The 15,451-nt window shown below is 44.9% G+C and overlaps 1 protein-coding gene across 1 annotated transcript in view; it reads right to left on the minus strand.

The window, feature by feature from the left end:
* Positions 1–3,337: 3,337 nt before the first annotated feature.
* Positions 3,338–15,451, minus strand: part of SACM1L (SAC1 like phosphatidylinositide phosphatase) — a 52,725-nt gene continuing 40,611 nt past the window's right edge. Inside the window, exons 13-20 of the mRNA XM_019633828.1 lie at positions 13,965–14,063; positions 12,204–12,342; positions 10,234–10,303; positions 10,042–10,114; positions 9,234–9,327; positions 9,020–9,112; positions 7,962–8,019; positions 3,338–5,172 (exon numbers count right to left, since the gene is read on the minus strand). Coding sequence (XP_019489373.1) covers positions 5,036–5,172; positions 7,962–8,019; positions 9,020–9,112; positions 9,234–9,327; positions 10,042–10,114; positions 10,234–10,303; positions 12,204–12,342; positions 13,965–14,063 — 763 coding nt within the window. The 3' untranslated portion in view covers positions 3,338–5,035. The remainder of the gene's footprint in view (positions 5,173–7,961; positions 8,020–9,019; positions 9,113–9,233; positions 9,328–10,041; positions 10,115–10,233; positions 10,304–12,203; positions 12,343–13,964; positions 14,064–15,451) is intronic.

Below are 15,451 nucleotides of genomic sequence, written 5' to 3' on the forward strand. Positions count from 1 at the left end.
GTGGGATAAAAAGAACAAAATAAATGAACAAAACAGAAACAGACCCATAGATATGGGGAACATACTGATGGTTGCCAGGTGAGAGGGAGTTTGGGGGGGCTGGGTGAAAAAGGTGACAGGATTAAGAAGTACAAATTGGTAGTTACAAAATAGTCATGGGATGTAAAGTACAGCACAAGGAATATAGTCAATAATATTGTAAAAACTATGTACGGTGTCAGATGGATACTAGACTTAGTGGGGGGTGTCAGATGGATACTAGACTTAATGGGGGGTTCACTTCATAAATTATATAGACATCTAACCACTATGCCATAACCTGAAACTAATATAATATTGAATGTCAACTGTAATTGAAAAAAAAAAAATGGTCACAAGAAAATGAAAAGCCACAAATTGAGAGAAGATATATGTAGTCCATATCATCATCAACAAAAAGTTACTGTATTTCCCCACATAGAAGACGCACCCTTTTTTGAAAAATTTGGGGTCTAAAAACTGGGTGCATTTTACACAGTGGTTGTAGATGTTTTTTTAGTTGCATTTCCTGCTTTTTTCGTGCTTGTTTTTGCGCTCATACAACCACTGTATAAGATGCACCCAGTTTTTAGACCCCAAATTTTTCAAAAAAGGGTGCGTCTTCTATGTGGGGAAATATGGTACTCTGCAGACTATAAAGAATGTCAACAAATTAATAAAGACAAAGAATCTAATAGAAACGGGCAAAAGACCTCAACAGGCACAGAGCAGGAAACACTGATTACAAAAGAAACCCCCCAAAAACCAAGATACTCCATCTCATCAGTTATCAGAGAAACACCAGAATCAGATACCACGTCATACATACGGGATTAAAAATCCAGGAAGTCTGCCACGCCCAGCGTTGGTGATAACGTGGAACTGCTACGAACACAGATGGCACAACCAATTTCTTAGAGACCCATTTCACGTTATTTGTATATTTCAGGCTCATACGTCTGCCACTGGGCACAGGCCAGGGAGACACACTTCCCATGTGAGCTGGGGAGAGAAAGCTCACAAGCAATGCTGACTGCAACAGGAGACAACCAGAAACAGCCAAACGTCCCCCAGCGAGAGGCCGGATAAAGAGTGAACTGTGAGACAGTCTCCAATAAGCCCAAGCGCATACATATGCTGTAATTACTGTTCATTCAATATAAACCACAGTTAACAGGAATAGATGACAGCTATCACCATCAACGCGGATGAATCTGAGAAACAATGTTGAATGAACACGGCATATCTGCAGGATACGCGCAGAATGGTACCGCTCTTATAAAATTACACACAGGTAAACAGCACACTTACCTAGGGATGCAGACAGGTACTGAGCTAGGAAGAAATGCAAAGAAACGCGAAGAAAAAAGTAAGACTGGTGGTGATCAATCTCCCTGGTGAGATGTAGGACGGCTTTGGGAAAGAACATGGGGCTTCAAAGGTCAGGTTCTGTGCTCCCCGATTGTTACAGGCCCCCCGAAACATAAAGGGAAGCAGTGAAGCTTTGGATGGAGCCTGGGTACCGAGCTTCAGCGGGGCATTTCCAGGCACACTTCTTCCAGAGAGGGGAGGCCGAGGGTGACGGCAGCATGGCTGAGCCCAGGCTCAGGGGTCCCTTGGAGCTGCCCTGGATAGGGACTTTCTTGCACCCTGGAGGTTCTCTCTCTTCTCCCCTACCCCGCAACCCTGCTCCTGCCTCGGGTTCTTCTCCCCACTCCCCCATTTCACAGGTAGCAAGCAACCCTCTGATGATTCCAGGCCACAGCCTTTGAAGCCACACAACTGGTCAGGTGGAACGGAGGTGACCGATGCCCATGAGGCCTTGCCCAAACTGCAGGGTTTTGTGAGCAAAACACGTTATCATTGTCCTATGCCACTCTGGGGGCTCATTTGCTACGCAGCCTTGGACAACCACGGCACCTGGGTGGGAGCCTCAGCCACCTGCAGGCCGCCTGATCCCGTCCGGCACCAGCTCTGAATCATGGCCGTGCACCTGTCCCCTTACTGGTCGTGGTGGCGGATGTCTAAGCCGGTCCCCAGAGACCCCCACCTCCTGGTCTTCACTGCCTGGGTGACCTGCCCCTCCTCTTGACCAACCCGACTGTTTCTAAGGCACAGAGTGTGACCCTTCTGAGATTAGGTTGTTACTTCCATGTTGCTGGCTTTGACGAGCCAGGCTGCCATGTTGGACAGGCCTATGTGGCAAGGAACATTGTATTTTAAATATTTATCAACATGTATCTGTATTAGGATCATTTCTTCTGACATCAGGACTCTCAGACAAGTTGGAGGAAGAAACCCAAAACCCTCATGTGTTTAGGCCCCTTTCTTCACCCCCTCCCCACCACATACACACCCTGCATTTCTCCTTTCCTCCGTATTTGGGCTTTGGCTTGTTTAGCCAACTCGAGTCCTGACACAAAACGTCAACCTGATTCCATCAGGACTGATGGTTTGCATCACATGACTTTGGGGGTTATCCCCACCGGTAACTCTCTCTCGCTCCCACCCTTGGTCACTGCATCTTGAATGGGACAAAGCTTTTCATTTTGTGACTACAAATGACTGAGAGCATAAACAGATGACAGGTAAGACACTGACTAAGTCTCACTCATACTGAAGCATAGTTTATCTCCGCCCCTCCCCCGCCCGCCCCCCATGGAAAGATGGGTACAGAACACCTATGAGTGTATGAGGGGAGGGAGGTGACAGGGAGGGTGTGGCGGCAGCTGCTGGTCAGCCCTGTGCAGGGGGACTCCGGGCCAGGCTGTGCAGGGAAGGAAGCAGTAGAGGGTGGCTGTGTGCAGAGGACTGACACCAGGGACAGCAGGACGCAGTGCATGGTTCCTGAGGGGGGTGCATATCCCAGATGCCACCCAAGGAGTGCCACCTCACTCACCTATCAGGGTCTCCTAGTGCCTAGGTGTTCACTGCGGCGTTTCCCTCAGGCTCGCTGGCACCACCCTGCAGCCTGAGAACATTTTCTAACTAGCAACACTGCCCCACGACCTGCATAACTTTGAAAAACAAACGACAATCTGGAGGTGGGAGGGACAGGAGACATCTTTTTATGGATATTATATTTTACTCGGTATTTCCCGTTTTATCTATAATTGAAAAATAATTATAAGGATAAAAACAACTTCTTAAGTGATCAAAACTGGAAAGCAGGATTTCAGAAGCTATTCATTTTCTTGTTTCCCTGTACTGCCTATTTTTTCTATAATGACCGTGCATTGCGTTGCATGATTTTTGAAATTCTAAACTAAAAAAAGAACATTCCTTTCAAGACAAAGTACAGGAACGACACCAACAGTAGTTAGAAAAGAATATGACATTTTATTCTCACTTACGGATATACAGTACGTGAATTTAGACGTCACTGCAGGGCTCTGAAGTCCTGACACCTCACCACCCGCCACACCAGCATCCATCCACTTGCTGCAAAACAGCCCGTTAGCAGTTCCGATTTGGTCTCTGATGTAGTTCAAATTCAGTTCTTGCGCAAAATGCCCAGCAGCATCTGAATGATATGCCACAGCTGGCCTGAACTCAGTTTCAATAGTAATCTTTGGGACAAATTACGCTTATTTACATGTTAAGAATAGGTAGTTCTAACTACTTACCCTATTGTGAGTTTTCATGACTGATTTTAAGCTACAGATGGTTTTCCAGCTATTATTTCCCTTAGAGTTTCTAAAAGCAACAACTCCTATTAATGTTTATAAAAGATAATATTGGAAAAAAGGTAATGATGAAATAAAGGCGCTTTTAGAGATATTTAAGGAAAACGTAAGGTATTATTGAAAAAACTATACATATTTTCAAGCACAACACAAGTATTGTAGCAATATTTAATTGAACTGTTTTAAGATAGTGGTAATTATACTACCTTACACACTTTTCTAATATTTAATCCTCATAATTACAATTTGAATATACAGTCCGACTTAGACCTATGCACGGCCTCTAAAGCATATTTTTCAGGTTCATTTTTACACATAAATTAAAAGTTTAAGTCGGTCCTTGATTTGGAGAACTATAACTCTTGGAAGCACTAAATTTTAGACACACTTATTGATAGCTAACAAAAACCTTTACAGAGTGAAAAGCAGCTCAACAGTGCCATGCATGGGCGGGCAGCTACTGCCTCCAAGTGCACTGTCGAATTCAGCACAAGACACTGTGAGAGGCCTGCCTATCTCGAGGAATGACCCCCAAAGAAACCAAAGTGCCCAGGAGGAAGTGGCTGACCAACTAAGGGTATTCTGCACACAGGCAATCCTTAAAACAGAGGCGGCTTTGGACCATTAGCATAAGAGATAGACTTTACATTCTCTGATTTCATTTACAACTTTTAAAAAAGATAAAGTATATCTGAACTGTTTCATCACACTTACAACTGCTGGTCCGACTGCAGCAGTTCAAGCTGGCTGAACTCATCCACAGAACTGAAACTTCAAAAGGACATCAGGCCCCATTCTCCTCCCACCCCATGAAGTCACAGGCTGTTCCGTCCAACTACTTGATATATGTAAGAGACTTACATTTGATAAACACAGCCGAGTTAGCTTCTTATTCAACTCTGAAGTCCAAAGGTGTGTGAAAGTATGCTTGCTAACAGTGGCTGCTTCCATGACAATGAAACTGAGCTAGAAAAATAATCTTACTGTTTTAAATAATGAAAGAAGCTAGATTTTTTTAATATATATTACTTATTCTGCAACAGATGATTAAACTGACAATGAGTAGAGTCCTTCCATTCTGTGAGCTGTTCAGGTTACGTTTTAATTATAGAATAGCTTCAATTTATCAATATCCCGTGCCAACGGTAAAGAGATCACCAGGGCAGTCACACCAGATCAGTCTGAAGTCATCACCCTACACAGAGTGCAGGACGTGCTTTTGGATAAAGGCTTTAGAGGAGCCTCCGGCGGGTGTGGAACGCGGGTCAGTAAAGACTCCAGTTCTGCACGACGGAGTCTTCCAAGCCAAGCCGCTTTCCACAGACACAAATTCAGTCTATCTTTTCCTTCTGGACTAACCTGGGAGCATCGACAAAATCTTTGCCATTGTAAAGAATAATTAAAAATGTTCCAATGCTTGCCACTCCCCAGAAGAGCACATAGGCCAGTGTTTCTGTCCAAGTGTCACCTGTTGATTTAAAGAAAAAAACAACAAAGAGTTGATAAAGAAAAGTCATTGCACTGATACCAGATCTACTCTTGGCTGTTTCGCATTTTCACAACATCAAGTTGACTAACACACCTACAGGAAAAATACAAGAACCTCTCATGTAAGTTTTAAACCAGCAGTTCTCCAACTTGGCTAGCCTGAGAACCTCCACAGGCCCCACCCGGGTTCCTGGGGCCCGACAATCTGCATTTCCAACAAGTTCCCAGGTGGTGCTGATGCTGCTGGTCCAGGGGCCACACTTGGAGAAGCACTTGACTGAACCACTTTATGTCACATAAACAATAATTAGTACTTGTAGATTATACACTTTAATACCACAAGAAACTATTACCGATAGTTTAATTTATAGTCCTACCTATGATGGATATTAGCTACTATCAAAATACCTACACAAAAAGTAACTTTACAAAATATACACACTTCAGAAAAGTTATGTATTAAAGTTAAGAGTATAAAACGAAGCTCAGTAACGTATTTTAATAACGTGTGTAACGCAACTCCCCTGGTGCGCATTTTTTCAAGCCTGGGGTTCCTGATGGCTGGCCGCAGACCAGTGGGCAAAGATGAATTTCGTTCAGCTCCTTGAAGAGCTGACACTCCTGTGCTGTCTCTCCTGCAACAGCACTGGCCTCATGTGTAGACAGGGACACATGCCGAGGCCTGCAGCCAGCAGCAGAGCACGCCAGCAGGGGCTCTGTCCTAGCGGGCTGTCAGGTCACACCACACTGATTTCCCAGTCTCTTAAAAACCAAAGGAGGGGCTAAAAATCGGATATTATTAAACCTAGGCATCACAAAGCTCATTATTTCATAACAATTAACTAACATGAGAAGTTACCATCCACAGCATCCAACTTTTTACTCAAAAACATTCATATTTGCATAATTGCTAATTTCACAGCTCTGAGCCTTAAAATTCCTCTTGGGCAAAGGAGACAGGCAGCTCCTCACAAGCCCCACCTAGGACACGCCCAGAGGAACCGAGCAGAGCATCTGTTCAGGCCGAGCACTGGGTCTTGGCTTTCCTGCCTCTCCAGAGGCTCTACAGGCAAATGTCAGGATATGGCCAAAAACACAAAACAGATCAAAATAACAAAAGCATTGAATTCAACAGCGGAGTGGCCACTGGGCTGCTTTTGAAGAAGCAAGGCAGGGAATATAGTGAACAGAGGTGGGGGGTTGGGGGAGTGAGGGGTGCTGAGGGGTTATGGGGATCCCATGCTGGCCAGCAACCCCCTCTGCCTTCCTGCCCCCAAACCGGACCCAGGACCAGTCATGCCACACGGTGACCCCTGTGCCCGCGACCCCTCGGCCTGTTTTTGTACTGTGAACGAAGGATGGGTTTTGGATTTTTAAGGAGTTGTAAAACAAACAAACAATGTGCAACAGAGACCATATGCAGTTTGCAAAGTCTAAAATAGTTATTATCTGGTTCTTTACCGAAAAAGTTTGCTACGCGTGCTCTAGAGTAACAACAGGCCGGCTCCTTCTCCTGTGCCTGGCTGTCACCGTGCTGAATGCGAGGAGATACAGAGGTGAGCAGGCTGCGCCTGCCCGCAGGAAGCCAGCAGAGCCAGTGTGGGAGCGGGGGTGGGAATCCCGATATCCCAGACACAGGAGACAAAACAGTCTGTAGGACACAGTCTGCCCTCAGAAAGTCGCTGACGCGCTGAGAAAGGGCGTATGTGAGTCACTACCACACCGCGAGAAACACACAGTGGGTATGTCAGGGACAAGAGGCGCAGCAGCTCTGACAAGGAGGTCCCTGGGCACAATGAGGTTAAAAGAGGAAAGTGCTGTGAGAGGAGCAGGGGCTGCTCTGGAAATCCCAAAGGGGAGACGCCGTCTGTGTGGGAGAACAAGGCACACTGAGGGGAGCATCTGATTGGTGCCCGGGGGATGGGGGATGCAGACAGGCTGAGCAATGTCCGCGCAAGGAGCCCAGGGAGCCCAGGGCGGAGGGTGAAGACAGGAGGGCGCCCCTTCTCCCAGAGCCTGAGGCGGGACCTCAGCCATGTCACAGACAATTCCCAGGACACGGAATACGACTTAATGGAGACACTTTAATCTTAAGTGCTTATTAACTGAGTAACAGGAAGATAGTGAGAGAAAAAAAAGAAACCCAGGAAAGACCTTGTTAGCTCAGTTCTTAGGCAATTTTGCTCTCAATCTATTAAAATTTAATATGTAATATATTAATCTATTAACATTTATTTGTCCAACAATAGGTGGTTGGTTAAATAAACTATACATCCATAAATGGAATACTTTGCAGTCCTTAAAAATAAAGAACATGGAAAATGTTTATATTGCTCAGTGAAAAAAATGGATTACAAAAAAATGTATAAAAATCTCACTTTAGAAGAAAATCACACACTTATAAAGATGAAAACATCAACATATTAATAAGGGTAGTTCACTTATCTCTGAAAGGCAGAATGATAAATAATATTTTCTTCTTTTTTGCCTACCTGTATTTTCTATAATTACTATGTATTACTTTGGTAATAAGAAAAAAACAATTTTAAAATCTTAAGTAAAAACTAAAAACAAAACATTTCTCAAGCTACTGAGTATACATTTTCCCTCTGGTCACATCTAAGGTCTAGTCTCATCTGCTCACTTTACTCTTTACGTTTAAATGGGAAACATCAAGGGTTGAGCAGACTCAAAAACTGAAGCTGCTGTACAAGGAAGCTGAACATTCTAGAAAATGACTAGAAGAGTGTGATGTAAGAGCGGACTCACCGGCCATAAGCAGACAGATAATGCACATTGAGAAGGCAACCACCATGATGATAGGCAACTGGAAAAGAGAGTGGAAGAGAAACATCAGCTCAGGACGCTAGTCAGCGGCTGCGAAGTCAGTGTGCACTGTGCTTGAGAAGAATAAAACTCTTCTGCAGTCTAATACACAAAGTATCTTTTTTTCAGCAAAACATTATTTAGGGATTCAATCACAACTGCCCGAATCTAAGATCGGCTGAGTCCTAAGATCTGAAGAGCAGGCCTTTGCTCCAAGCCAAGGGGAGCCAGGCGGGGTGAGGTCGCCCAGGTGAGACCCAGGGCGCCAGGCCCCGCTTCCACTGCAGGCTGCTCTGCCCACTGGACTGGGAGCCCAGAGAGGCTCCTGCAAAGTCTGGTGAACACAGGAGTCAAAAAGGGAGAGCGGTGTCGCACCACAGCGCGTTGGCTGTGCTCTGTGACATCGCGGGTTTACAGACTGAAGGTTTGTGGCGACCGTGTCAAGCACGTCTATCGCTGCCATGTTTCTAACAGGCTCAGGGGTGTCGGCACTTTTTACCAACAACACATGTTTTAGTTAAGGTGTGTACACTGTCTTCTGAGCACAATGCTATTGCACACTCAGGACACTACAGTACAGTGTAAACGTCTCTACATTCCGGGATGCCAGCAGCTCCTGTGGCTCTCTTGGTTTGCACTTGCTGTATGCGGCGGTCTGGAACCACACCCGCAGTATCTCCCAGGTCTGCCTGTACTTTGTCTCTCAGGTTCAAATTCGCCTCCACCTGCCCCTGAACACGCGGAAAGGGGAGTCTTCCTGAAATGAGAAAACTTCCACACTCCCTCTGCTTATGTGTTCTCACATTAGAAGGATGTTTGAAAGAAAACAAACACTCCAAAGTTATTTTACTCCTTTTCCGCATCTTCTCCTTGGGGAAACTTAGGTATTTATATTCCACTCAGAACAACATACGACGTTTTAAATCACGGGCAGTTGGCCCCATCTATACCTCCTGACACAATGCTTTTTTAACAGTTTGAAAAACATAAAGGTTTCTTACAGCCAGGAATTTCAAGTCCCTTGGAACACTTAAAGGACTATGAGATTCTAATTCATCCACTGAATAGTTCCCAAGAAATAAGTCTATGGAATCCTAGAACAGAAAGAAGAAAATGATTAACTCCCAAATCACAGGTGATTACACTACTGAGAAGCAGTGCAAAGATACAGCCGGCCACCCAATAACCAAAAATTAGCACCAAATACAAACTTACTTGTCTAAATCCGTCAGAAAAGTTGTTCTTGTAATACCGTATTAGTGAGTTCCAGCCATCCTTTACAAGTCCCAACTGAGTTCTCTTCCCGGTTCTGGTCAAAAAAGGTGAAGTTTTGAGTTACAGATTTGCCTATTAAATTCTCACACTGTTTTATAATGTGAGAAGACGTGGCCAATAAGTATGTGTCATGGAGAGAAGGGCGTTACAAAGGTTTCAAAGTCAACCCTGAAAATATAAAGGAGACACCTCACAAAAGAAACCATCAGCAGGTCCGAGAAACCCGTCTTCTCTTTCTACAACATTACCTCCCACAGTCAGCACCAGTCATGAAGACCAGAAATAAGGGGAGACACACGCAGTGCAGGGTAAGTGGTGTGAAACAGCAACAAGACTAGGAAATCTTATTTGCTTCCAGGGAATCCACATGACTGGCAAAGACCTGCCGGCATTTGGGACAAACACAAAATGCTGTGACCTCTCACTAGCCAGTGTGTCCCCAGGAGCAGCGTCCGTCCCAATCAGCTGGGTGCTTTTTCTAGGGGCAGGACCTCAGGCCTTGCCCAAGGCTTGCTGAACCTGCCAGGCTGAGTGGGCGCACACCAGGTTTGGGGCACTGAAGAGCCCTGCTGCTCGACTCGCAGCACCAGCCCCCAGGCAGGCTGAGAACCTGCCCGGCATGGGCCGTGCCATGAGCGGTCTGCAGCGAGGCCCAGGCGCGGGTGCCTGAGGGCTGCCCAAGTGACCCCAAAAGGCCCCAGAACCGTGACCTGCGGAACTGGAATGCTATTTTAAAAGCAGGGCTTGCCTGGTAAAGTCGGTCTTCAAGGCACCAGTTCCTGCATACTGTTTGGCACAAGCATTTGCGTTGTCAGCCCAGGCTGTGAAAAAAAGTAAAAATCAGCTGAGAGTGATTAATGACAACCAAGAGTTCTGAATCCAAAATATTAATTTATTTCAAAATTTGAGTAACTTTGATTCTATTAAAGAAATTGCCTACCATTTTTGTAAATCTTCTCAAATTCATCTTGTTCTTCAAGCTTTTGTCCCACATGCAAAACTCCCAGTCTCTGAAATAAGAACCACTCGCGTGTTTACGTGCAGCACATTTCAGCACACGACTGAGGACAAGCAGACAGTCCCCAAATCGTACCCTGTGGTTCCCGGCGACAGGCGGAAGAGGAAGACACGTTCCTTGTGTCCAGGGGTCCCTCCCAGCTGAGCAGCCCTCTCCCGCCCAGGCTGCAAGCCCCTGAGGGTTCCTCTCCCGCAGCAGCGCCGCTGCCCCTGGAGCCCCAGCCCCACAGAGACAGCAGCAGGGCCGCCTGCACTCAGGGAGAGGGCGGAAGGAATGGAGGCGGGGAGGGGGCTTCCGCTCCTGTGGGTTCCAGCCGGCACTTCCTCCTGCCCTGCCACCCCCAACCGTCTACTGCCTTTACTCCTCTACCCTCCTCACAATTCGCCTCCCCAGCCTTCCCCACCCCCAAACTTACCCCCATCCCAGGGGCCCTTTGAGAATCGAATGCTGCGTCTCTGCCTCCCCACACACTGCACATCCACACAGCCCCTAGCATATAACCTCAGAGGGTTCCTGGCACCCTCCCACCACCATGGACTCCCCTTGGGTTCACTGACCAGATTAGGAGCCCCTCCTCGGCCTCTGTCATGGACATTCAGCCCTCTCAGAACCACCATCTTCACTGCTCACCTGAGAAGGGGCCTCCCTACCCTCACATGGCACAGGAGCCAACCTCAGCGACCAGCTGGGGAAAAGTCCTGCCCTCACTGGAAGGGGACCGGCATAACTGGAGTCCCCACACCTGCTGGCACTACTGACGCTAGAAAGGTTCCTGCCCAAAGACTCTCTGAAACTGGGTAGGTTTTCAAATACTATATTTAGCATGTAAAACAGCTAAATATAGATTATAGAAGCTAGTTAAACAGGTTTTTGTTAATCAGCCTTGGGAACAACCATTCCTAATGTTGTTGCTATTGAAAAGTACACTCTGATGTCAATCCAACAGACTGACAAGGACACAGTCCAATAAGAACTAGAGAATGCACCAATGAGCCGCTTTAGGGTTCAAGGACAACGCATCCTAAAGGAGGTATTCTACCTCCATAATCCCACCCTGGGGACCCCAAAATTGTCCTGAAAAAAAGCTGAATGCTTACTAATTATTTACAGGAACCATTGGGGATGCATTTTGTTTGCCCCTCGTAACAAATGCCAATGTGACATGGAAATTTGGGCTGTATTTATTCTTAATTCCAAATATAAGCAGAAGAAAATATTTGTATCTATTTTTATCAACAGCAAAATCTTAATGTTACAGGAAAGCAGCGTCAGAAGCTTTTTACCTGAGAGTTAATATCCTTCGCCAATAACAAGAGACGCAAATGAAACCAATCCTGAGGTACTACTCTACTATTGAAATAAAAAACAAAGTTTTAAATAAAAATATCTAATGTTGCCAAGAGTTCAATGAAATGGATTCGCTTTTTACTGCTGGCTGGTGTCAGTGTAAACTGCCATGGCCCTCTTGGAAAGTAATATATACCTATATTCTCTTTAACCCACTAATTGAACTTCTAGGAATTAACCTGAAGGAAATAATTCAAGTTACTAATAATATATACCAATATACCCTCTACAGTATTATTTATAGGCCAAACAATCTAGCAACCTAAATGGCTTATTAATTACAGTACAACAATGCAACACAAACTATGATGATGAAGAATGCTAGAGGAAAACGGCAAGATTAAAAATTGTGCATTCGTGTGCTGACCATGGTTACGGAGCACCTGTACACTCGTGGACAGCAAGACACAAAAACAGGAAGAGGTGGGTTACGGTGGGGGCAAGGTGAGGTTTTGTTGTTGCTGTTACTGGTTTTTAAAGATGAAGTTTCTTTCATTTTTTGCTATTAACATGTTCTTTAATAAAAGACAAAAAAGACTCTGCACCTGCAGCTGGGCCTGAAGCGAGCGCCGCGCTAACAGGCTCTGGATCACGTTGGTCCTGTCCAGGCAGTCCATGCAGTTGCTGCGGAACACGCCCTCCTGGTTTGTCACCACCTTGCCAGTAGCATCCACTAGAAAATAACTAAAACATATTTGTATAAACACTCTCATACCAAAGCCAGTTAACTCTACGAAGAACACAACACTTACGACACAGGTCTCCCATCGGTGACGTTATTAAAACCGGTACATTAAAAGGTCAGGCAGGAAATGCATGGTCCTAGTGTATTTGAAGACCACAGACCAAAAAGAAGTTTCAATGGCAGAGGCACGAGAGGCCCCTATCCAAAAACCAACTGTAGCATCAAGGATAGTTGCACCCGAGGTGCTAAGAAGTAGAGTTGGGAGTATTACAAAGGTTGCCATGTTTCCCTAAGGCCAGGAGAGGCCTTCCTTTGACATAATTATTTCCCCTACGCCCCATATATCAGGACTTCTTGAAGCACAGTCACTTTACTGTCTATATCAGAATTCCCTGAGTTGTTCATTAGAAATGAAAACGCTTGGCCTTCAGATAACTGAGTACTAATCTCTGAAGCAAGGTTTAGATACTGTGCATTAAAAACATTTTTAAATCCTTTCTTAAAATGGGTAATATATGCCAATAGTACAAAGTTCATAAGGCGTGATAGGCAGTATTTGAAAAGTCAGTTCCATTTTTCCCTTAACCCCCCAGTTGTCAGCACTGGGCTCCACCCTGGGTACCATTCCTGTGTTCCCATCATTTCTAACCATCTTCTCAGATGATTCTATGCACTGAAAATCTGTCACCACAGTGTGGAGGCAAAGAGCATGCAAACAGCTGGTCAGCTACCTTTAGCTGGCAATGTAACTTTAGATAACTAACCTCATCTCTCCGAGCCTGTTTTTCATCTACAAAATGGAGCTGTCAGCGCCCCCATCAGGCTGTTCTAAGGTTTGAATGAGATCCTGCATAATGCACATAAAATGCTCAGAAGAATGTACAATGAACACTAGATAATATTAATTAATTAATTAATTAATTAAGGCTGAACAAAATGATAGAATGGTTTATAGATTCCTCTTTCTGGCTTTAAATTAATAAGAGTGACACAGGCATAGATACAGTAAACCTGTGAACCAACACGGTAACTATTAATAACACAGTACACACACACAGAAAGCCCCGTGAACATATTCAGACCCTCTAACCCATTAATCCTATTCTCGAGAATTTATTTTAGGAAATAATTTCCATAAGTAAAAATATATATACACAGCGTGAGTCGCTGCAGCACCACCTTTCATGGTAGGAAGAGTAAAGGAAACTCAGTGTGAAGGACAGCACTGAGCTGAAACTGTGTGACGACACACGGAACACAGAGCAGCATTAACTCGATCACCACAAACACCAGGTAGGCTAATGACAAGTCATCTGTGACAGAACGTTCTGTGAGAACAGCTGAATATAAAACAGGAGTAAACTAATTTCAATTATGTAGAAATTTGTAAATGTGGGAAAGATAATTCATAAAAATATGAAAGTACCTGGTCATGAGCCATTTTTAAGAATTTAAAAATATTTCTAAATCACGAAGCCTCATCTTTTCAATAAAAATACCTAAAAATAATAGTAAAGAGAAGTGCTATCGACCCGGAGAAGTGTGTTTGTAAGTCTGCTAGGTAATGCATAATAAATATGAGCCCTGCCCTCGACCCCCACAGGGAGGTACCAGAGCTTACCTTAATTCATCTTGCATTTCTGCCACCTGATCCAATAAAAGACTTAGTCGATCCCATCTCATATTTTTACATTCCTTATGGAAGTCGAAGGCAATATATCTACCAAAAGAAAAGATATTCAAAACTGACCAAAGATTCATCTTCCTTCGATTAATAATACGGTCATAGCTGATTCTCCTCTTCTATCACCGATTTCCTGGGAACAGTAGAGCCTCCTTCACTCTGTACACACACGCCCACCTTCTCATGCTCATTATCTATGGAAGGAAAACCATGCACACACACGCTCTTCCACCTTCACCGGCTCTCCTAGAGACCCTCAGGCAGGAGTACAGAAGCAGCCCAGCCAAATGCTAGCGAAGTGGGCTCAGGTACAGCAATCAGGTATATAATAAAAAGCAGCCTTCTCCAACTGACGATCTAGCATGAATTTATTCTCTACCCCACATGCAAAGATCAGGGTCTCGTTTTATTATTTTTCAAATCAATTAAAATGGTCAAACTTGATTCAGTCCAAGGAGAGTTGCTGGGGTACTGAGAGATCAGAGACAGGACGCTCCCCATTCTGGTTAGTTACTTACTATCCATACTGACAAGAAAAACTCCACTTTACCAATATCTATACGTTGCATACACATGTGGCAGAGAGAATTTTCTTTTCTGTTAATCTGTAACGGGTTGCTTTCAGTTATTTATATTTATCTAATATTTAAGAGGCACAAATGTCAGTGTTAGAACCCATCTAACAGTGAAGGTGTCCTATGACGAGCTGAAAAATGTCACCCCATGAGAGGGGAAAGAATCATTAACCAATTCCTGGAAGCCAAGGGAGGAAGGAAGAATGTGGAGAACCGGAGCACTGTGGACACGTGAAGGCTCTCATCTATCCACTTCTGCCTGACTTCCTGCTCAGGGGTCAGGGTGAGTCACGGGGGTGGGGGCAGGGCACACCGGAAGGACACTACACTGTGTACAGAGCACACTTCAGAGGAGGGTCTGCTCTCGCATGACTGCCTCGGCTCCAACAGACTGAGGGGGCATCAACAGGGTATGTGCTTCTAAGCAGGTCAAGTCAGGGGCTGCTGCCACCTCAATGGTTGCCTCAGGTGAGAAATCAGAAGCAAAATGAGAAATCGGTACAAAAATAGAGGTGAGCCTGGGTGGTTAGGTTCTGGGAAGGCTGGGAGTGGGGACAAACATTTTCAATGACAGCTCCAATAAAAGTGGCATGTGACAGTTACTTCTGGAGTGCTCTGACCAGAAGTAATAGCTCCAGACTCGTTTGAAGAATCTAAGTGGCTCACTACCACCTAAATGCATTTGGATTTGTAAGTTCATATATCCTTATAAAATCACATTTATATCTTCTGAGTTACATAGTTACATCTTAATAATAATTTTAAATATATTAATTTTGGGCTGGCCGAGTGGCGCGTTGGTTGGGAGCTGGCTTGGGATGCCAGAGGGCCCCAGTTCGGATCCCACAT

The sequence above is a fragment of the Hipposideros armiger genome, unplaced genomic scaffold (genome assembly GCF_001890085.2).
Source record: "Hipposideros armiger isolate ML-2016 unplaced genomic scaffold, ASM189008v1 scaffold_18, whole genome shotgun sequence".
NCBI lineage: Eukaryota > Metazoa > Chordata > Mammalia > Chiroptera > Hipposideridae > Hipposideros > Hipposideros armiger.